The sequence below is a fragment of the Martes martes genome (assembly GCF_963455335.1).
Source record: "Martes martes genome assembly, chromosome: 9".
NCBI classification, from domain to species: domain Eukaryota; kingdom Metazoa; phylum Chordata; class Mammalia; order Carnivora; family Mustelidae; genus Martes; species Martes martes.
Window position 1 is genome coordinate 72,696,546 of NC_137896.1, and position 24,142 is coordinate 72,720,687.

A 24,142-nucleotide genomic window follows, 5' to 3' on the forward strand; every position below is an offset into this window, starting at 1 on the left:
GGGCACCTGCTCCTCCACATCTCACAAATTGACTGATTTTTTTTTATGGCCACTTCCTTCCTGCATGCATGAAAATACTAACTTAATAAAGTAAACTTTCTAAGCTGTCACCTGGATGATACCTTAATTCAAGTAATTCCTGCCACAAACTACAAAATTAAAATATTGTATAGCTTATAGAATCTATTTTCACCCACAGAGTTCTAGAAACAAAAAAAAACTTTTTAAACTAAAATTATAAATATAGAATAATAACCTTATGACTTACTCATTGTAAGCTGAGTTATAACACTGCAGCAGTGAGGAACAAATAACTTCAAAGACTCCTCTGGGCAGCACTGAAAACGTATTTGTGTAAGTAAGTTTTTGAAAGGCCATGAATATTCATTCAGCAGTCACAAAGTATACCCTGCACTATTTTCAGAGGCAAATAAGGGTTGCAATTTGCTATTGAAACAATGTATTTTAAGTATAACAAGCATGTATAAAATAATTAACCACATAAACCTGTTGGTTACTGACTCATTAATTCATCAGTCCAAAAACCCCAAACTCACCTTTACAGCAGCACGGCACATGTCTGCCACCATGCGGCCTGCTACTCTTGTTTCAAATATATGTGAAATAGAAAAATTAAAAACCTTCTGAAGGGCCACCTGTTAAGATATTTAAGAAATGAAAAAGTCTTATCAGCAATTTTTTAAAAGATTTTATTTATTTGACATACAGAGAGAGATCTTAAGTAGGAAGAGAGGCAGGCAGAAAAAGAGAGGAGGAAGCAGGCTCCCCGCTGAGCAGGGAGCCCCATGTGGGGCTCAATCCCAGAACCCTGGGATCATGACCTGAGCCGAAGGCAGAGGCTCAACCCACTGAGCCACCCAGGCGCCCCTCTGCTTACGTTTTCATCCACTGATAAAAATTTTGTAATTTCGTTTTATGTGCATTTAATATATATTGTTAACTCATTAACATGGAACTCAGCCAACAGCACTATAACTCATGCCTGAATAAAGCTTATCTAAAACATGTTACTTTCGGGCGCCTGGGTTACTTTAGTGCCTGGCACTAAATAGACACAAAAGCATGATTACATCAGAGCTGAAACAAGAAGGCAGAGCGTTACCTTATTCCACCTCAGACGAACATGTGTAACTCACATTTTTTTTTACCACATTTACACATCTACACAAGAGCACCACAAGTACTGATCTGGGGATTACAAATAAATTTTAGCAAGCAGATGAATTTGCAAATATGAAATTTGTGAATATAATGAGAATCCACTGTTTATCTTTCTCAAAATTTAGAATGAGAAAAAGGATAAATGGTATAATACCTAAAGTAACTTCAGTTTTTATTTTTTTTTATTTTTTGTAACTTCAGTTTTTAAAACACACAAATAAACCTACAAGACTGGGATTTAATTTTTTGTAGCAATGCGACTCTTACCATAAATATTTCTTTGGAACATTGTGTGAGGATTGTACTAAATGTAGAAGACAGACCTAATTCGACCAAACTCTCCAAGTGAGTCATTTTCTCAGTTTCCGTCTCTTCTCTTGTTTGCTCCAATGTGCTACTTTCTATAAGTCCAAAACATCTAAACAATCCAAAGAAAGTATAAGTTTAGCAACTAAAAACTAGTTTCATGTTTTTGATGATTACGTAAGTCTTCACTGTCATGACTATTTAAGTGATAGCTATTCCACCATTTGGGCATGGCTCACTATCAACTGTCTTCTTATAAATTCAGGTGTTCAGTCCTGGGACAGTGGCTATGTACAGGCTGCAAGTTGCTGGGACAGGACAGTAATCTCTCTGAATGTCTAATAAAGGGGCAGGTCTGGGGTACATACTCACCGGTCCATAAACTGTAAGACAAAATCCTCAAATTCAGCTGTGGCTGAACAAAGTTCTCGTTCCACCTATGACATTTCAATGTGGAGAAAAATTAAAAATAGTCCTTGAATTTTTCTCAGGACTACAAAAACTCAATTATGGTCTATAAAATAGATTTAACACTCTATTATTGTATTGAGTATGGTGAGAAATAGCACCATAATTGTGCATCAATTTAGAATAACTCAATCTACTACTTTCCAGGAACCAAAGTAAGAAGTAATTAACATATTTTACAAGGGCCAAAACCAGAAGTCAAACAGCCATCTTTATCAACTACAGTTTTCGAGTTTCTAGTGTATGTATACAACAGGATTCTCTCCTACTACCTGAACATTCAAATAACAAAAGTAGAAACATGCTTACAATAAAGAAAATAGTTCTAAAAGAATCAGTCTGTAATGAAGAAAATGTCTGTTCATTAGGTATCAATCCTCTCAATGAATTTATTCCTAAATTCAAAAAACCAGAAAAACCAAAACCAAAACCAAACCAAATCAACCAACCAACCAACAAAAACCCACCACTATCTCCACTTAACAAAAAATTAAAAGTGACAAAAATGTAAATACACCTCTAGATATCACTTGTTTACAAAAATAACCTAATTTTGACCTATATCCTTTGGTGGGCGCTCTGCCAGACTATCTTACCAATGACCTGGTCCTCTACTTATATCATTTTAGCCAAGAAAGAGTCATTTTAAACTACTAGTATTTAAACTATCAAATATTACTATGCATTTACAATAAGAGTTACAACTCAGTTAACCAATCCTTTTACAAGCAGAAAGCATCCTTACTTCTGTGAGGTCATTTCTTTCTTGTAGTACAGATGAACAATCTACTAAAGGCACCAGAGTGGAAAATGTTGCTATAAACTGGAATGTGATCTATGGGAAGATGCAAAAAATTTAACACTAATTATGTAACTATAGTTCAAAAATACAAGTACACCATAAGCTACAATAAAGTACCCAAATGAATTATTATTTTTTTTATAAAGCTTTTTTCCCCTTCATTTTATTTACTTATTTGGCAGAGAGAGAAAGAGATCACAAGTAGGCAGAGAGAGAGGCAGGCAGAGAGAGAAGGGGAAGCAGGCTCCCCTCTGAGCAGAGAGCCCGATGCAGGGCTCGATCCCAGGACCTTGAGATCATGACCTGAGCTGAAGGCAGAGGCTTAACCCACTGAGCCACCCAGGCGCCCCCCAAATAAATTATTTTGAGGAAAATCCCACAATAGTCTTTCTGGAAATTTTTCACCTAGAATTGAATATTTTAAGGTTCCTCTTAATTAAGCAGCTGTTACTTTAGTAGTAAAGTTATACTAAGTTTATTTTCATGGTTATTTATTAAGTTTAAGCACAACATTCTCCAACCTTTTGTCAATGAAAAGTTACTTCCCCCCCCCCACCTTAAGATGTAACACTAACAGAATACACTGAAGCAAAAGCAAGAGATTGGGCAAGAGGGAAGGTGAGCAACTCTTAAGTCAAGAAACGTATGTATAAAACGGGACCTGGCATTTTGCACCCAGCAGCTTTTATCATGCCTCCTGTCACCAGTGTAGACAGAGGGAAGTACAAATGATCATATGCTAAGATTTTTAAGGTTTTTGCTCAAGGAAAACAGTAAATATATAACGAGCTTCAAAAATATCTTACGATGATTAAATGTATCCAGGTTATGGCAAATTACTTACAAAGGATGTAAACTTAGCTAATTTACATTGAATGATGTTCTAAAAAGTCTGAACAGAACTTGAAAGGATGCCTATTCACACAATTAGAACTCAGACACAAAACAGAATAATAAATATGCTTACCATGCATTTACTAAAGTCATTTGGATCCACCCCAGGCAATGCTCTCATCAACAGAGGTAGCATGTGTGTTGGACCTTCAGGAAACCACTTGCCCCCTGATACCAAACTTCGGGCAACTCCAATTACACAACTTAAAGTAGCTGTGAGCTGGTGAGGTTCTGTTAAAGTCTCTAGTGCAGGATACGTTCTACAGTTTAAAATATAATTAAAAAACAAAAAAACAAAAAACAGTTCCATTACAGATAAACATGCACAATACATTAAATCTACCAAATTCATAAACTGCCTGTTAGCCTTAAAGCTGGTAGCTAGCAGAGTATTTTGAATGAATACCTGGTTTCAAGGTTAACAGAATCACACACATAAAGGAAAGGCACGAGTTTCCCCAACCTCCATCCCCTCACCACCTTTCTCCACGCAAATTCCACAGTGAAAAAGAACATGAACTGGCAGATTTTGCATTATTTCAGCCATCTGAATCCACATCCACATTCCAATAACTGATTCTAATCTAATGGTCAGCAATTATTAGAATTTAGGAATAACAAGTGACAACTATCCTATTGTTCCCTTTTACAGGAAAAACAATCTTTACTAAAATGCTGAAATTTCTCCTATTTTACACTTTTAAAAGGACTGGTATTTTAAAATTAGACATCAGCTCTAGAAACATACGCGAAGATTCCTGATTTAATAAACGAGGGAGAATAATACAAATACAATCTTTGATCACCAAGTAAGACAAGAACATTCACACAGCAATTTCATTTTTAAGAATCTGTTCTATAGGAAGAAAAAAATCTAAAATGTAGTCATTTTAAGTTTCTCTTATGCAGAAAAAATAAGGGAAATTTCATTTTAAGTAGGAAAAAAAGAGTATTTATAATCACAATTTTAAAAACCAACCAAGCTTAGGCTTTAGAAGGTAAAGAAAGCAAACCAGCTCTTTAACAGAGGCTGTAGGGGATACAAATTCAGAACCTAAAATTTATTTTCTCCATTTTTACTTTTTAAAGGACTTTTGCTTTTTTTTTTTTTAAAGAAGAGAGAGAGCACAGGCACACAGGGGAAAGGCAGAAGGGGAGGGAAAGGGGGGATAGGGAGGGACAGAAAGAGAATGAGAGCAAGAGCGAGAGAGAGAGAGAGAGAGGAGAGACAGAGAGAATCTTAAGCAGGCTCCCCACCAAGCAGGAAGCCTAAGGCAGGGCTCCATCTTATGACCCTGAGATCATGACCTGAGTCAGACTCAACCGACGGAGCCACCTTGGTGCCCCCAAAGGACTTTTGCTTTTATAAAAAGAAAAAAAACCTTCAAAATACTTCTCTTGGCCAAGCATGTATCATTTAATATGCTATTAAATTTGTCCCAAAATTGAAAACTAAAGAAAAACATGATGGATAATTTTACTTATACTTTTTTTTTTTAAATTTAACTTCATTTAAACTCAATTAATTAAAATACAGTGTATTATTAGTGTCAGAGGTAGAGTTCATGATTCATCATTTACTTGTATTTGTAAGCTTTGTTTCTTCTACTAAAAATATATCTCTCTATTCATAATTTGTCAGCTGGAAAACATTAAAATAAGGCAAAACAAAGGGAAAGCCAAGAATTACAAAAACACTCCAATCTTCAAAATGTTAACTATGCAAGAAAATGAAGTCCCTCCTTAGAGGCAAGTCTCTCCTCAACAAGCAATGTCAAGGGACCTGCCACTGAACTGTTAGCTTCTGCTACCACATGAAGGCCAAAGAGCAAAGAATACTGGGGGTTCAGACCATAAAAACTGCCTAACTTCCCCATTTCATTTCCTAATTATCTGTGCTGGAAGAGTTTCTGTGCCTACAAAGTGCACACAGAAAGGGAGAGGTTTGGAAAATGAAGTACAGCTTAACTTGAGTATTTATGGCAATGAGAACAGGGCAAGATAAGATGAGCAACTCAAATTTATAAATAATGGAGCCCTATTTTGGTCAAGACCTTTGGCAGGATATCTAACTCCAAGCAAATGTGCCCAATTATCCCATTTTAATTTTAAGTCAGAAAATAGGCTGTCACTTGCATTCTGTCACTAAGGATCTTCGACAAATCTGTTTCAGACCCTTTAGACCCTTCCGGGCCCTAAAAACTAACATTCTTCTTCTATTTTTGAGTAAGACATTAAGAGAAAAATCATAAAGCTCAAGTTCAGGCAGCAGAGGAATTAACAGAAAGCTTAAGTAATATTATATAAGCACAGAAGGCCTATATTGTGACAGTAACTCGGCAAAGGGAAAATTATTTTTGTTACTAGTTCAACATATGAAACAAAATGAATGCAATAAAATTCACACTAGACATAATACACATAAGATTATGCATATATTAAAGTAATAAAGATAGTCAAATTTTCTTCTCTATCACTGCTTCTAAGAAATAAAAGACATCCAAACTCACTTCTCAATATTTAGTGATACGTTTTGATGTAAAAGCAGCCAGAGCTTAATTAATTAGCTTATTAATTAATTTTTTAAGATCTTATTTTTTTAAGATCTTATTTTTTAGTAATCTCTACACCCCACATGGGGTTCAAACTCACAACCCCAAGATCAAAAGTTACATGCTCCACCAAGTAAGCCTGCCAGGCACCCCATAATTTATGAGTAAAAATGTGCCAATAATCCAAAACTATTTTATCCACTTTGTGTCAATTTTCTTTTATCTCCAGTAAACCTTTATCAAGTTACCAATCAGTACGTTAAAATGCCTTGCTTCTCCTATAAGGAACCAGAATAAGTACCGAGAAAGCAAAACAAAAGCCACAAAAGAAAACCATGCAGAACAGAAGAGTAGAAGGAAGGGATAACCAGAACAGCTGCAGCCACAGCTGAGGCTTCAACCAAACATGTAAAACTCCACTTACCTTTCAAGTACAGGGGGTATTACTAACTCAGGTCTCATGAGTGCAAGATTCTGCAGAGCCTGGGCTGCTTCTAAACTACCAGTTTTGCTAAACATAGCCAAGAGGACAGGTTGAATAATGCATCGTACAAAGTCTGTAACATCTTGATCAGTAAGCTTATGGCTATCAGGCACAGGAGTTAACCAAGAAGGCTTCTTGTATCTTTCACGATGCAATCTTCTAACAACACTGTTTGGCAACCGCTGAAGTAGTTTCATTAACTTGTTCTGGGGACACAGAAGCAGAAAGTCCAAGGTAGGTTCTCTTTCCCACACAGATATTTATGGTTCCTTTCTAGTCTCCAAATAAAGATTCTTAAAATAACACTCTTACAATCTATTACAAAGACATAAATGGCATAACTAGCTAGAATAAAATGCTATTGTCAATTAAATTACTGATCATAAAAATGCGTTTCAAACTTCAATTTTAATTTCCAACACCAGGTGAATTTTCCATTACATGAAAAATCATTTTAACCAGGCAATGTGGAAAAAAAACAAAAAAAAACCAGAAACCACAACTGACATTCCTTTCTTTTGCCAGAATGTGACATTTTGTCACCAGTTATTGGACCAGTATTATCTTCATTTATTTTTATGTTCTATGAACATGGTAACTTAATTTGAACGTAATGACCTATATATAGCCAAATTTATATGACGAACAGAAAATGTATTATAGGTTTTATACAATAGGTAATGTGTAACCATTTTTTTTTAAAGAAATGTGTGACCATATCTTTAAGAATTTCCAAACTCTACAATAAAAAATGAACATACTCACCAGCCAGCGCCCATTATTTGAGGGATGGTAAAAAGATGTGATGCTATTAAACAAACCAGACAAGTGTTTTTGCACTAGTTTACTTGGTCCACCCTATTCAAATAAAAGTACAAAGTATCAGTACCCACAGTACAGTGGAAAACTGAAGGAATCAATAGGCCCAAGCCTACACATACCTCTCTAACGTGGTACACATCCATTCTGCTGACAAAAAACAATTCTACCCCAATGTAAGAGTCAAAAACAATTCCCCAGTGAACTTCCTACAATCTTCCATTTAAAACACTCTACTAAAAATAAGGACAACTGACACCAAATTAGATAAGTGAAAAGAGATCTTTCAATTTAGAGTATCAGCATATTTTAGTCTTCTGCAGTGAAATAACTTTTGTCACTAAGACTGTTTTAAAATAACCAAGAGGGGTAAATCAGGCATAAAAAGCATTCCTTAAAGGATTTAAGAAGTGACTTTTTTTTTTTTTTAAAGATTTTATTTATTTATTTGACAGACAGAGACCACAAGTAGGCAGAGAAGCAGGCAGAGAGAGAGGAGGAAGCAAGCAGGCTCCCTGCCGAGCAGAGAGCCCGATGCGGAACTCGATCCCAGGACCCCGGGATCATGACCTGAGCCGAAGGCAGAGGCCTCAACCCACTGAGCCACCCAGGCACCCCTAAGAAGTGACTTTCTTAATGCAGGAAATGAAGAAGTGAGATTTACATAAATACATTCCAATATTTTATTTTTACTCCTAAATGTTTCAAATTATTAAACCTGTTATATTTGACCACATTTTGACTCAAAAGAAAAATTTTTCTTAATCTATTACCAAAATAAATACACCAAACAAGAATACAGCCTGGTGGGGGCACGTGGGTGGCTCAGTGGGTTAAGCCTCTGCCTTCGGCTCAGGTCGTGATCTCAGGATCCTGGGATCGAGCCCCGCATCGGGCTCTCTGCTCATCAGGGAGCCTGCTTCCCTCTCTCTCTCTGCCTGCCTCTCTGCCTGCTTGTGACCTCTGTCTGTCGGATAAATGAATAAAATCTTAAAAAAAAAAAAAGAATACAGCCTGGTGGAAAAAAATGAAGAAAAAAATTTATCATTCATCTTACCAAGTTTGATAGCCCTAAAGAACTACAATTTAGTTTTAAAATCTTGCATTTCTCATGATCTTTTTTTCTTTTCTTTTTTTTTTTTTTTAAAGATTTTATTTATTTATTTGACAGAGAGAGAGATCACAAGTAGGCAGGGAGGCAGGCAGAGAGAGAGGAGGAAGCAGGCTCTCCACAGAGCAGAGAGCCCGATGCGGGGCTCGATCCCAGGACCCTGGGATCATGACCTGAGCCGAAGGCAGAGGCTTTAACCCACTGAGCCACCCAGGCGCCCCATGATCTTTTTTTCTTAAGGATTTTATTTATTTGACAGAGAGAGAGAGAACAAGCAGGGGGAGCAGCAGAGGGATGGGAGAAGCAGGCTCTCCACTGACAAGGGAGCCCAATGCATGGCTCAATCCCAGGTCTCTGGGATCATGACCTAAGCCACAGGCAAATGCTTTAACAACTGAGCCACCCAGGTGCCCTTCAGGATGATCTTTCAAGAAAGAGCAAAAACATAAGGTAGACTGTTGAGTTACATTAAGAACATGTCTTCCTGCTCAAATGAAATCCATGTACCTATTCCCAATTGAGAATAGGTCGACTAATAAAGAGATCATAATTCCATAGCAAAAAAAAACCAACAAAAATGTCAATATTTTAACACAGTAATTAGCATTTTAATGTATATTTATTTATAAATTTATAAATAATTAAAATTTATCATATTCAATATTCATATTTAACACAAAATAAAACTGTCAATGGGAAAAACTGTGTGAGAAAGAACAGCAATATTAACTAAAATAAGCTGATATTAATCATGATATAATTCTGTGGCTTCTAAAAATTGAATTCCAACTCATTGCTTATGTAAGACAGTAAATATCCAAATGTTTTTGCTCTTACGGGGTATAAGAAAGAAAATGTGATTTTCCCTGTTAATAACGAAAGGGCAAAAACAGAGGGAGAATGGAGAATGAATTTCTTTTTTTTTAATCTAAAAATAATATTTAAGAAACTTCTCACAACCATTATGCCTTTTCCACAGAAAAAAACCAACCAAACAATATAACCTGGAGAAAATATCAAACACAGAATAATAATTTTAAAAAGGGACAGCAGTAGGAGCAAAATAAATGACAATCCAGAAAATCATAGTATAAAACTGTTCTAATATTTCTATCTGCAAGTTGACACTGAAACCCAAGCATGCAGATGTATTTTTACTTCCCTTCAAGGATGTCAGTAATCATCCATACTTCTCCCATCACCAGGATTACTTCGTTTGTTTAGTAAGCTTTGTGTTCAGTGTGATCTTCGACACTGAATGCATTCGTACTGAGCATATGCAAAATTCTAATTCCACGATTTTCATTATCAATTAGACCTTTCATTTATGAGTCTGGTTCTTGACCTGTAAGACTGCTATTCACTCTGAATCTCTCAAAACTCTAAACTTTGACTCCATTGTTAAGAACCACTGGCTAGAGAAATACTGTGTTTTTCTACATGCTGGGTCTGATAAACATTAGCTTACTACATCAGAAAATACCCAAGACTCAAATGACCAACTAAGATACTAATATAGCTTTATGTGATCATACAGAATTTCCATATAGTTAACACAGAATTTAGATGAACTAATGTGTTACAAACCATCATAGCGGTGATCCATATCACAGCATGTCCTATATCATAAGCATTTGTTAAAAATCTTGGGACTAACACTTGACTGCTTCCCACTGGGAGGTTCAAGCTTCTCAGAATTCTCGTAAATATCTTTAAAAAGAAAAAAAGAGCTAAGGATAAATATTTATAAGTATCAAGTAACTCTTTAAATAACTGAAGTGTTATATATATTATTGTTACTGGATATATTCTCACTGGATCAGGTTTTAAGCAAAATTACCAATAAAATTAAGCATTTGGTAGCTTTATTCCATAAAAATTACATAGAAATATCTACTTCAAAAAATTTTTTATATTTTATTCATTTTTTAAAAGTTTATTTAAGTAATATCTACACCCAACATGGGACTTGAACTCAAAACCCAGGTATCGAGAGCTGCATGCTCTAATGACTGAGCCAGCCAGGTGTCCCTATTTACTTTCTTTCAGATGACACGGAGGTCAAAAAGCGGTGGATAAGAAGCAGCTGTATCCATGTACCCATAAGCAAACAAATGAGATACAGTTTAAACATAAAAACGTAAAAAGTAGATAAGTACAGTTAAACATGAAATATTTTGACTCCTGTTTCTCTAAATGCATATAAAACTATTTTTCCTACACTCTCATTCCATGCCAGGAAAATACAAAATGCAAATACCTAACTTCTAGTGGATTACTTTCCTTTTCAAAATTCTATCACTGATGTTTCCCCAGGAATTTGCATTTTCATCTCTCATTTAATAACTGTATTTTATTTTTATTTTTATTTTTAAAAGATTTTACTTATTTCTTAGAGAGGGGGAGAGAGAGAGAGAGAGAGAGCGCACAAGCAGACGGAGCAGCGGGCAGAGGAAGAGGAAGTAGGCTCCCCCACGAACAGAAAGCCCACCACAGGGCTCCATCCTAGGATCCTAGGGACCATGATCTGAGCCGAAGGCAGATGCTTAACCGACTGAGCCACCCAGGCGCCCCTAATAATTGCATTTTAATATAATTGAATTTATATTTAAAATCTGTCATTAGTAACAGTGAGCCCAACAGTGGAAGAAAATAACTTTTCCTCCGTAGTTTCTACTGGACAGTGCAGCAAAGGTAAGCAGAGTATTTGTCTGCTGCTGCTCTCCAGCCCTGCTCTACTGTCAGCATGTGCATCAGAATCACCTGGATGCCCCATGCCAGCCCTCCTGAACCTACTGCAGGAGACACAATCTGGAAGCTGCAATGTTAAGAACACTGCACCTAGAGACACTCTAGCTTTATTTACTCTAGGAAAATGTGATCTAAAAAGTAGAGAACGCTCTAGAATAGCTACCAAATACAATACCCAAATTCTGTTGAAAGGTATGAATATAAGATACCCTGAATAATATACTTAGTACTTTCTAAATTACTCACTCTGAAACTTCTATTTCATGTCCTACATAGGCAAGAAAAAAATCACACATTTATGATTACCTTTGTATGATGCAATTCGTTTTTGAAAATAAATGATCTACCCTGGTAAACTATTATGTTTTTACTAGTGGTCAAGAAATACTTTAGGGATTAGCATACAAAACACACTATTTAAAGACACAGTAAGTGCTATCAGTGTTACTGTATGTTGTATGCTCAAACGTTCTTTATTACCTTTGGTACATACGGATCCCAATCTATGTACCCTATATTATCTGTAGCCAATCGAGCAAAGAGATTTACTAGTTGCTGAAAGTAAACAAAAAAAGAAAGAGTTAAGTAAATACACTTGTAATTAAGTGTCACAGTCACATCCCCTATCCATTTCTGGTTCTCAGCTGCCATCACTAGCACAACTTAATATACGGTTTATGACTCATTTTTTAAAAATCTCCAAATTCTCATTTCTTATCACCCATTTAAAATCAAATGCAGCTGAAATGCTTATTAAAAGGGAAATGACAAAGCATCATCATACAATGCAAACAGAAGAAATTTTAATCTAATAAGCATATAGGAAACATCCACTATGTGTCTAGCAACATGCTAGTGATAATAGGAAACAACAGTCTTACATTTCATACATTTCATAATACATGCACATGTTTCTAGGTATCAATAAAACCAAAAGAAGTGTCTATTTCTGTTAGAAACAGCAAACTGAATTTTAAAAAAACAATTACAACATTGCTAAAAGCCAATTCTAAGGAACTGAGGTTACTTATCAAATGATCTGATAGCAAAGAAGGAAAAAAATAGGATACTCACCCCCTCCCACTGTGGGAGATTTTGCACTGAAACCCAAAGGCCAATTAATTCATCAAACCAAAGTCTGAAGAAGAAAAATGTTGTTATGAATAGCAAGTGATTTATAGAAAGTGGTTCAAAGCCAGGTATCCTTTGCATTTTTTAATCTATTATTCTTACTGATAACTACACAACCTAGAAAAAACAATACTGAATGTTACAAACTTAATGGAACAAATGACTACTTCTGTCTGAATATCCCCCTTGCAATGTATTTATGCTAGAGTCATCTCATCAAACCTCTACACTTCATTGTTAGGAGTACTTGGGTGGCTCAGCGGGTTAGTGCCCAACTCTTAGTTTCTCCTTGGGTCATGCATGGCCCTCGCACTTTTTGTGTTTTTAAGAAGTCCTACTTTATTTTTTCCTTCTTTTTTTGAGAGAGAGAGCACAGGGGAGGAGGGGCAGAGGGAGAGAGAATCTTAAGCAGACTCCACACCCAGGGTGGAACCCAGCACAGGGCTCAATCTCACACCCTGAGACCAAGAGTCAAGACGTTTAACCAACTGAGCTACCCAGGATCCCCTAAATATTTTCATTCTAGGATTTGCTATATACTTAAGAGTCATCTAGAGAAAACAGTTCTTGAAAACAGTGCAAAGACTAGAATGAGTAGAGAAAAAGAATTATAAAAAAGACCTAAGAAAAACAAGTGATGAATAAAACCAAGTTTTCGGAAAACACTTTTCCTTTCCCTAAACGCCACACAATTTAATATTTCTTACCATTGCCTATTTACTGATATTTTCTTTTTCTTTTTTTTTTTTTAAAGATTTTATTTATTTATTTGACAGAGATCACAAGTAGGCAGAGAGGCAGGCAGAGAGAGAGAGGAGGAAGCAGGCTCCCCGCTGAGCAGGGAGCCCCATGTGGGGCTCAATCCCAGGACCCTGAGATCATGACCTGAGCCGAAGGCAGAGGCTTTAATCCACTGAGCCACCCAGGCACCCCTTTCCTGATATTTTCTACTTCTTTTTGTATTTTTTATTCTTTCTCTCTTGATTTCTTAAATTAAAGCCCTTAGCTTTACTTTTTCTTTTAAGTCATCTCTATACCCAACATGGGGCTCAAACTCACAAACCCAAGATGAAGAATCACATGCTCTACCAACTGAGCCAGCCAGGTGCCCCATTAAGCCCTCACACCTGGCTTGACATACAAGCATTATTCACTCCTCATTTACAATCTTTTTTTTTTTTTTAAAAGATTTTATTTATTTATTTGACAGACAGAGATCACAAGCAAGCAGAGCAGCAGGCAGAGAGAGAGGAGGAAGCAGGGTCCCTGCTGAGCAGAGAGCCCGATGCGGGACTCGATCCCAAGACCCTGGGATCATGACCTGAGCTGAAGGCAGTGGCTTTAACCCACTGAGCCACTCAGGTGCCCCCTCATTTACAATCTTATGTTTAACTTTCAGCCTCTACACACTTCAAGTGTAATCAACACAATGGTTGAGTTAGTCAATTTTTGTTTACTTATTATTGCTTTATGAGTTGGCTTACATTATCTCCACTTCTTGTTCTATTCTATAATTTGTCAAGATAGAGAGATAGATAGATAGATATACTTACTTAAAACCTTTATGATGAAGTTCTGGAGGAAGGGAGGTAGGAAGAAATATTTCAAAATAAGTTATGGCCTTTTGCATTGTTACATCAAAAGGGCACATCAAAGGCCGCCATTCTTCTAGCATCTCAGCTGTGGCATCTGCTGGAAAGTATCTAATAAAAAAGAAAGTATTTATTTATCTGATCATTGGCTAAAAGGTCTACAACATCAACATATGACCAACATATGACCAAAAAAGGGGGCGACAGGGAATGGATTTCATAAGGTACAATATACACTACAAATGTCAAGTAAACTTAAACATACTTGTGCAACTCAGAAATAAATACCTGTCACACTAAAATGTAAATTTTCTTCTTGTCTATAGGACTTTGAAAAATGCTATAAAGCTGATATAACTCATAAAACACAAAGTCACTTAAATCACCTACAAATTTATACATGGTGGTTGTATTTTTTCTCTCCCGTGTGCTATATAATAGCAATATGAAAAAAATCTTGTCACAGAGAATCCAGTCTATATAAGAAAGGGATAATCAGTGAAATGAGAAAGAGAACATTAGCCCAGGCTTATCTGGATGAACCATTTACTCTCACTGTACTATAGAGTTCTCTTGTATATAAGAGCTGACTAGACTAGATTGTCTGGTCCTACAGGTGCAAACATTCTGCAAGTCTATGAAATGGGCAGGAGAGCCCCTGGGGTAGAGAATATTCACAAAATGGAAATCTGAAGAGTACATCCACACACAAAACAGAAGTAAATGGCAAACGAGGACCCATGTATAATTACCAAATACCCATTAAGGAGGTTTAAAATAACAAAAAAAGCATATGACAAATTCGGATTTGGGCATGGCCAAAAAAGTGAGGGAACCCTTTCAAATACACTTGTAGGTTTGGGCTACATGTCACATTATTAATACAATTATATCTCTGTCCATCTGTATTAATTAGAATCACACTTCATTCATTAATGTGAAAAATAAAACTACATTTCTAGTAATACTTCTTTGGATTCATCAAGCATCAATGTACCAGAGGTCATTACGTCACCGGTTGGAATAAAAAAAAAAACACACACACACAGACTTTAAATATCTCATACATCAATTCTCCTCCCTAATTTTTCAGAGACAACTGTTAGCCTTGAGTGTTCTATGAATTACCCAAGAACCAAAAAACCACTAAGTACCTCAGTGACGATGAAGTTTCAGTTTCTAGTGAGGAAACACATGCCAAGAGGTCACTGCCTAGCACGAAATGACATAGCTCATTGGTGGCTTATGACTCAGGTTAAGTCTTAAGCCTCAATCTTAAAAGGGAAACTATATCCAAAAAATACATTTGCCCAAGAATGAGAATATAGTAGGTCAGCAACAAATACTTGATTTATAAAACCATTTGTAACTTTAACTCATATTATAAGAATATGATAAAATAGAAATTTCCATTCAAAAGGAATTCACTGCATCCATACACAGCAGGATAAGCAGTCTTAGAACAGCCTAATAATAGCTCAAGCCCATAGAACTGGGTTTTTATTTATTTCATTAAGCTCTATGTTCAACATGGGGCTCAAACTCCTAATTTCAAGATCAAGAATCTATGCACTACTGACTTAGCTAGCCAGGTGGCTCAAGTCCATAGAATTGGACTTTAAGTGATTAAAACTAAATTCAATCCATATTATCTTTAAACATCAGAATATGGACTATTTCTGTATGTTCTACTGAAAGAGAAGATATTTTTTAAAAAGTCTGCACACCTTCTTGTTATTATTCACATTTTACTACAATACCTATAATGCTCATTTTGGAAAATATTTTTGATCTAATGATATTCCAGAAAAATCTTTCAAATAAAGACAATTATATATAAATCATGGCATTCTAACTTCAGAATAGGTAACTGACACCCACACCACTTAAAAATTTTTAAATTTATAAATGAAATCTGAACAATTCAGTTCAAGAGTATGATATATTGTGCCCAGTGACTAACATCACAATGTTACAAACGATTTATACCTTTAATTTCCTCTTCAAAGCATACTAGGGATGGGGAAAAGCCCAGAGAAATAAAGAGGTTTTATAAATTGAGAAGCTACTTACGGTCGGCAGCTTTTCACGAGTGTTTTGAGAACATTTTCTACAGAACTAGGGGGAAAAAGCCATTTGATAAATTAGGTTGGTTTATTTTGAAAATGCACCTAATCCAATTAATAAATATCTCTAAGAAATACTCACACATTTAAAAATTATCTGTGTACATGCAATAACTAATCCTTCTCTTTCATACAGACAGAACTTTTAAAGATTAACTACCTAAACTCTGTAATCTATCCTTTCCTTTGCCCTCAGTTTGCTCATTCTCTGTTCTAAACTAAAGGAAAGAAAACTGGGAAAACGACAAATCATTTTCAATATTTACAAAGTAGGCAGCAATGATCACATTTAACAGCACATCAAGAAGTATGCTCAGTGACTTAAAACTTCAAATACTAATTTTTATTTTTATTAAAGTGTATTTACATCGAAACACAAACAGCAGAGAAAATCTGGTGTGCTTATATCAGCAACTGCCAGAAACTAGTTTTCTGTAACCAATGGTGAGAGTTCTATAACCCTACAAGGTTACTTTCCTGCCAGCAACAATTATCAAAAATACCAAGAGCCATCTTTTTGACCAGCTACTTAGAAAGTTAGTTGAGGAGTAACATTAAAAAGCTGTAACTTATTTTCCAACTTTGTAGGTGGTTCAAGTGAATTTAAGAAAACAACGTAAGGGGGCGCCTGGGTGGCTCAGTCAGTTAAGCGACTGCTACCGGCTCAGGTCATGATCCCAGGGTACTGGGATCGAGCCCCACATGGGGCTCCCTGCTCAGTGGAGAGCCTGCTTCTCCCTCTCCCTCTGTCTGCCCCTCTGCCTACTTGTGCGCTCTCTCTCTGTCAAATAAATAAATAAAATCTTAAAAAAGAAAAAGGGTTAAAAAAAAAGAAAACAATGTAAGTATTTGTATATGGATTTAAATAAATGTTTGTCTAAATGAAAAGGCCATTGTGTACTGGCTTAAACATACACGGCCAGAATGGAATATTTAAATTAATTAGATCACAGTCAAAAGAGATAAAATGCAAGTAAAACAATGGGCACAAGGTAATTTTGGACTAGAATTTTAAGATAAATGTGTGACTACTTACAGTATGATGTATACAAGTAAATAAAATAAGTCCCCAAATCTCAAGAAAAAAAATTATGAGGGAAAGGGGTATCTTTCAGGCAGTGCTTCCACCTGATACTTTCTCATTAAGCTTCTTGAAATTGTTAAGTCCAGAGTCTATCCAACTTCTCTGAAAACTTAAGAACTAATCTGTAAAGAAATTCCAAGGAATAACACAAACCAAACTCAGCACAAGTAATCGATTATACAACCAAGAGAGAAAACTATGATTTCATTATGAGAAATCCTCTTTAATTTCAAAACTAGTCTGAAAAAAATTAACTGAAGAGGAAACCAGACTACAACACATGAGATAATTCTAAAATAAAAAAGATGACCATATGGCCAGACAGACATGGAACATTTTCTCTGATTATGAGGGAGCGATTCTACCTTCTCTCATAAAAAAGTTAAGCAACTGAAAAACAATTAGTTTAGAGAACATCTAAGTGCCTGGTTAAAAAAGGAGTAAACTTCTCTCCAACTACATTTAAACTCCCTGAAGACCACAACTATGATTTTTACTTCCAGGTATTTCCAAAGTACTTTTAAAAGGCTCTATGTTGGGGTGCCTGGGTGGCTCAGTGGGTTAAAGCCTCTGCCTTCGGCTCAGGTCATGATCCCAGCGTCCTGGGATCGAGCCCCGCATGGGGCTCTCTGCTCAGCAGGGAGCCTGCTTCCTCCCTTCTCTCTCTGCCTGCCTCTCTGCCTACTTGTGATCTGTCAAATAAATAAATAAAATCTTTAAAAAAAAAAAAAAAAAGGCTCTATGTTGGGGCACCTGGGTGGCTCAGTGGGTTAGAGCCTCTCCCTTCGGCTCAGGTCGTGATCTCAGGGTCCTGGGATCGAGCCCTGCATCAGGCTCTCTGCTCATCAGGGAGCCTGCTTCCCTCTCTCTCTCTGCCTGCCTCTCTGCCTACTTGTGATCTTTGTCAAATAAATAAATAAAATCTTTAAAAAAAAGGCTCTATGTTCATATATATATTTATGCATATTTATATTTATTAATTTACAATACACAATAAACATTTTCTATCAGAGCAACAAAGAGCACAGATCTTTGGATCTTCTTTTCATCTGGTCTGAAGAACCCCATTTAGAAACAACTTATAGCCAAGGTTTAAAGAACCATCTAGTTCCAAACTAAATATTAAATCAACTTAAATGCAGATTTAAAAGATAAGTCTAAAATTGCAAACTTTGTGTCCAAGGAAATAAGCAGAAGATCTGTAATTCTACCAGTTTCTAAAGTTTGTGTTCATGTGAACTTTACATTTATTTTACTGTTTCTGTGGCAACTCGTTTGAGAGTACAACACAGAAAACCTGCTGTTTTCACTGGTAACTTTTCTATTCTACCAACAAACTTTCATATAAAGTAAAAAATGATTCTAGGAAGCAGTCAAAAGGCTGCAGAGCTACCTGTCTTCTCCAGTTCCCTTCACTCTTCAAAAGAATAGGAAGTTAATTATAATACTTCATAGCTGTCACTTCACTCATGAGAGGAACAGGGCATGTAGGAATGTGCTTTAGTTCATCTAAATAAAGTCAATTTCAACCCCTCCTTATATATAAGGCTTGTGCCAATGGATTTATGCTCTTTATCCAGAAAAGGGTACAATCTCTCTAACCTGTGATATCTGTATAGTGACCTTTTGTGATTCTTGTAATCTCTCATGATGAAGGGAACAATGTTTCTGTTTAAAAATAAAATAAAAGGTTAAGGCTAGATGCTACTGGACTACATTTCAATAATTTTTAGAGGGAGTGAATAATCACTATGTACTTTCCCAATTGTTGGAAATTTACAATACTAAAGTGATTACAATTCAAAACACTTAAAAAAATCAAAAGGGATCTACAGAAGGAATAAGCTTTGGATGGGTTTTCTCATACCCTACTTCCTCTTAGAAAAGGCATGTTAAGTCGAAAAGAAAGCCATAAGTATATCATGCAACAGTTCGCAACTTGGGCTTAGAGTCAGATAGATATAAATTTGATTACCAATTCTGCTACTTACTTTCAGTTCAACATTATAACCTGTTTTTCCATCTATGTAATAGTAATAATACCTACCTCTCAGAAGGCTGTTACAAAAATTAAATGATAATGTAAGGAAAACAGTTACCTGGCCCAGAATTAAGCATAAAAATTGTTAACTATAATTATTATTTCATACTATCCAAAACAGATTCAATCTCCTCAAGAACTAATATTTTGTACTCATTTTGCTTTCACATTTATTTTACTCTCAACACTTATTAATTTATGATTTAGGAAATCACATCAACATAGGAAATTCTTCCCCCAATTTCCACCCCACTTATTAGGGCAGAAAATAAGTTCTTGTACCAGTTCTTGAACTCTTGTCCCAGTTTCAACAAATGACTTTGTGGGACTTTTCCTCTCTGGGCCACAATTTCCTTACGCTGTATGATGACATAAGTAAATACCAAATATGTAGCAGAGAAGTTTGAGAAAAGCCAAAAACCTTAGCCTCCAGTTACACCAGATACTGAGATAGGAGACTTATATAAACCTGGAGGTTTATGCTTGCTACCTCCTTGGTCTTACCTGATTATCAGGACAATATTCACTTCTCAACCAGAGAAATACACAACAAATGATATATTCGAGATGAAAGTAGTATGGACTGCTCACTCATTGCCAGAAGTGTACCTTTAGCTTCACCTGACAATTCTTGAACTAAGTTTTAGCTTCAGAATTATATTTGCTTTTTAATAAATGAACAGGGAAACTGCAACACTGAAATATTCTATATAACCTCTGCCTTAACTTCCCTGTAACTTCATGGTAATTACCTACATGATATTTTCTTTCTTAAGAATGTACTTCATTTCATCCCCAAATCTCAGTTTTTCCTGCTTTCTCTATATCTAAACAAGCACAACCATCAGTTCATCAACACGATGCACCTTGTATCTAATTTTTCACAACCTAATACTGTATAGTTAAATCAGCCAGTACTCATTTTTCACAGCCACTTTATAAGAAACTAGGGTCAAGATAATTCTACCATAAGAAAAGTTTAAGTAAAGTATGATACGTTCATCACCGAAGTAGCATTAACATTGATTTTTCATTATAACTACTTTCAGAAAAAGTATGCCTCCATGGCTAGTGTTAAGAAGTTGTAATAATCCTGATCACTAAGGTAAAAAGAACATACATAACTGCTGAAAGTGATAATAAGCCTGGTAAGTGTTCACTAAGTATTTTTTAAAAATGCTATAAAAAGGGGCTCCTGGGTGGCTCAGTGGGTTAAGCCTCTGCCTTCGGCTCAGGTCATGATCTCAGGGTCCTGGGATCGAGCCCCGCATCGGGCTCTCTGCTTAGTGAGGAGGTTGCTTCCCCCCTCCCCCTGCCTGCTTGTGATATCTCTCTCTCTGTTAAATAAAAAAATAAAATATTTAATAATAAAAAAAAAGCTTTAAAAAGAGCAGTTTCTAGGGGCGCCTGGGTGGCTCAGTGGGTTAAAGCCTCTGCCTTCGGCTCAGGTCATGATCCCAGGGTCCTGGGATCGAGCCCCACATTGGGCTCTCTGCTCAGCAGGGAGCCTGCTTCCTCCCTCTATCTGCCTGCCTCTCTGCCTACTTGTGATCTCTGTCTGTCAAATAAATAAATAAAATCTTTCAAAAAAAAAAAAAAAGAGCAGTTTCCAAAGAAAGATCATTATAACACAGATACAACTTTTGGGAGAAACACTACCAAAGTCATTAATAAAAACTGACTACCTATTTTCACATTTCCAAATAAAAGGGAAAGTGGTATTTTTAAAAGAGCAAATAGAATGTCCCTCAGGTAACATGTTAAAAATCACTCCATCAAAGCTGGTGCAGCCAGTCTGGAAAACAGTATGGGGTTTCCTCAAAAAAGTTGAAAATAGAGCTACTGTATGACCCAGCAAAAGCACTACTGGGTATTCACCCTGAAGATACAAATGTAGTGATCCAAAGGGGCATGTGCACCTGAATGTTTATAGCAGCAATGTCTGTAACAGCCAAACTATGGAAAGAACCTAGATGTCCATCAACAGGTGAATGGATAAAGAAGATGTGGTATATATACACAATGGCATACTATGCAGCCATCCAAAAAATCGCAATCTTGCTATTTGCAATGATGTGGATGGAACTAGAGGGTATTATGGTAAGAGAAGTAAGTCAGAGAAACACAATTATCATATGATCTCTCTGATATGAGGAATTTGAGAGGCAGGGCAGGGGGTAGTGGGGGAAGGGAGGAAAAAAATGAAACAAGATGGGACCAGGGAGGGAGACAAACCATAAAAAATTCTTAATCTCAGGAAACAAAATGAAGGTTGCTGGGGCAGGGGGAGGGATAGGGTGGCTGGGATATGGACATTGGGGAGGGTACATGTTATAGTGAGTGCTGTGAATTGTGTAAGACTGATGATTCACAAACCTGTACCTCTGGGGCAAACAAATCATTATATGTTAAAAAAAAAAATCACACCATTTACCTTATTAATAATCATGGGTTATTAACAAAATAACCATAAACTATTTTAAATTTCAACAGATCCTCAGAGAAATCACTTTCATCATTTCATTATGTTAAATTCTGTGGCTAGAGATCATTCTTGAGCTGATTATAGTAACTTAAGCTTAGAAATGTAGCCACATACATTAAGAAACCCCCAGCAGAGTAAGAACATGTCACTTCCACGTGTTAAAGGGGGAACAAAGAATTAGCTATATCTTAGAGATAAGAACACCAAATCAAAGTCCTTTGTCAGATCAAATGAGAAACAAATACCATCAAGAACAAGTACCAGAAAAAGGGAAATAACCAAGCTTCTCCAAAGGCAGATTAATATGATAAATGAAAATGTTTAATACTCTATGATCCCCTTAGAGAACGATATATTGAGAAAAACAGATCTTAAAAAATTATTTTTTAAAAAAGGAAATTGAGTTATCTAGGCCCAAACTGCTCATGATGCAAATATGTAAACTGTTAACATCAAACAACTCACAAAAGGCAAACTGACAGTGACAAAATTCAACAAATATATACACATACCAATTCAAATATGAATTGTCCATGCCCATCTGTAAATGGTGATCTATGCACAATTCCTTCACATCTTGTTATTAGCAACAGTTTTCATTGGTAACTTGGAATACGCCACCCCAATTTAAGTGGATAGGACATCATTTTAGGAAATAAAACTAGACCCCTAACATTTAAATGCTTCTTATATAACATAAACAAGAAGTGATTCTTATGTTGTTATGAAGTTTAAACTACCTAACTCCTTTCCAATTGTCTTTTTTATTATTAAAAAAACAAAACAAAACAAAACCCTACAATTTGTTTCTCTAGTAGAACCTAGGAAAAGAGGAGAGTGAAAAATGTCTCTTGCCCCTGAGGCATAAAAGCAGAAAGAAGAAGTAAAGGAGGGAGGAAGATAAGGGAAAAGGAGAAAGGAAAGAAGAAAGTTAAATAATCCTTGCTCGAAAATACAGAACCAGCTTTTAAAATCATGCTGAAATGCAAGGCACCCTAAGCTGTAGTTTCAAATAAAGACAAACACATAAGGCACATGAGTTTAAGACTTAAAAGACAGTTAACAAATGAAGCAACCTTTCACTTTTGATTATAAAAATAGTAATCTAAAAATAGTATGAACACATGCAGTCAGCTGACAAAACTGTTTCAAAATGAGTCAGAATACATCTAAGATGAAAATACTCAGAGCAAAATACCAATGCCAAAAGCATGCCATAAGGATTTTCAGGGGTTTTCTGAAATAAAATGTTTGTGAAGTTGTAACTTTATCCCTTGATTATAAACACTTGCTATACTTGTACACTAAATAGAAATGCTTAAAATTCTTATTTTTATTTATTATTTTATTTGTCAGAGAGAAAGAGAGAGCACAAACAAGGGGAGCAGCAGGCAGAAGGAGAAGCAGGTTCCCCACCTAGCAAGGAGCCTGATATGGGACTCGATCCCAGAACCCTGGGATCATGACCTGAGCCGAAGGCAGACACTTAACCAACTGAGCCACCCAGGCATCCCCCCCCGCCTTTTTTTTTTTTTTAAACTAAATAGAAACTTAAGTAGAAGAGTAAACTTTAAAATGTTCAAAATGATTCCCTATTAGAAATTCAGTGGACACAGAATAGCTCAGAGGAACAAAAACTAAAAAGTATTGCTGTATGGCTGACTCTCCAACTGATTTCTCCAAAGTTTTTCTTTCTTTCTTTCTCCCTCTCTCTCTTTCTTCTTAAAGATTTTATTTATTTGAGAGAGAGAGAGAGAGACAGAGATAGAGAGAGAGAGAGCACACAGAGGGAGAATGAGAGGGAGAGGTAAACTCCCCACTGAGCAGAAACCTGACAAGGGGCTCGATCCCAGGACCCAGATCATGGCCTGAGCCAAAGACAAACACTTAACCAAATGAGCCACCCAGGCTCATTTCTGCATAAAAACTAATAAGATTACTAGATTTCTCTGATTTTAAAAACAAGGCAAGTGTGATGAAAAAACTCCAAGAACCAAAGAATCAGATAAACCTTCAAAGGTGAATTTTTGTAACTATACATAGCCTGACCTGAATGGAAATAAGATAACAGGTACTCCTTTCAAAAGGTGGTAAATATCTGATAACAGTAAAAAGATTACAGAAGAACAAAGAATTACAATCCTGACAAATGTTTTAAGTACAATTTTTAATTTTTTTTACAGAGACATTAAGTTTCTAACTTTGTCCCACAGGGCTGTCTCTCACCAAGCAAGAACCCCTTCAAGAGTGGTTCCAGATCCTCAGGATTCTTTGTGATCCATTTAAACTGAACACATTGTTTTTAAAAAAGAGT

At 36.1% G+C, this 24,142-nt stretch overlaps 1 protein-coding gene across 1 annotated transcript in view; it reads right to left on the reverse strand.

The window, feature by feature from the left end:
• The window catches only part of PSME4 (proteasome activator subunit 4), a gene marked incomplete at its 5' end in the record, with an annotated part of 112,963 nt that overhangs the window by 55,024 nt on the left and 33,797 nt on the right, over positions 1-24,142 (reverse strand). Inside the window, 13 exons of the mRNA XM_080812619.1 lie at positions 269-338; positions 558-656; positions 1,450-1,600; positions 1,861-1,925; positions 2,702-2,791; positions 3,726-3,912; positions 6,629-6,894; positions 7,454-7,546; positions 10,206-10,328; positions 11,850-11,924; positions 12,444-12,507; positions 14,054-14,203; positions 16,166-16,210. Of these exons, the coding sequence (XP_080668745.1) occupies positions 269-338; positions 558-656; positions 1,450-1,600; positions 1,861-1,925; positions 2,702-2,791; positions 3,726-3,912; positions 6,629-6,894; positions 7,454-7,546; positions 10,206-10,328; positions 11,850-11,924; positions 12,444-12,507; positions 14,054-14,203; positions 16,166-16,210 (1,478 nt within the window). The remainder of the gene's footprint in view (positions 1-268; positions 339-557; positions 657-1,449; positions 1,601-1,860; positions 1,926-2,701; positions 2,792-3,725; positions 3,913-6,628; positions 6,895-7,453; positions 7,547-10,205; positions 10,329-11,849; positions 11,925-12,443; positions 12,508-14,053; positions 14,204-16,165; positions 16,211-24,142) is intronic.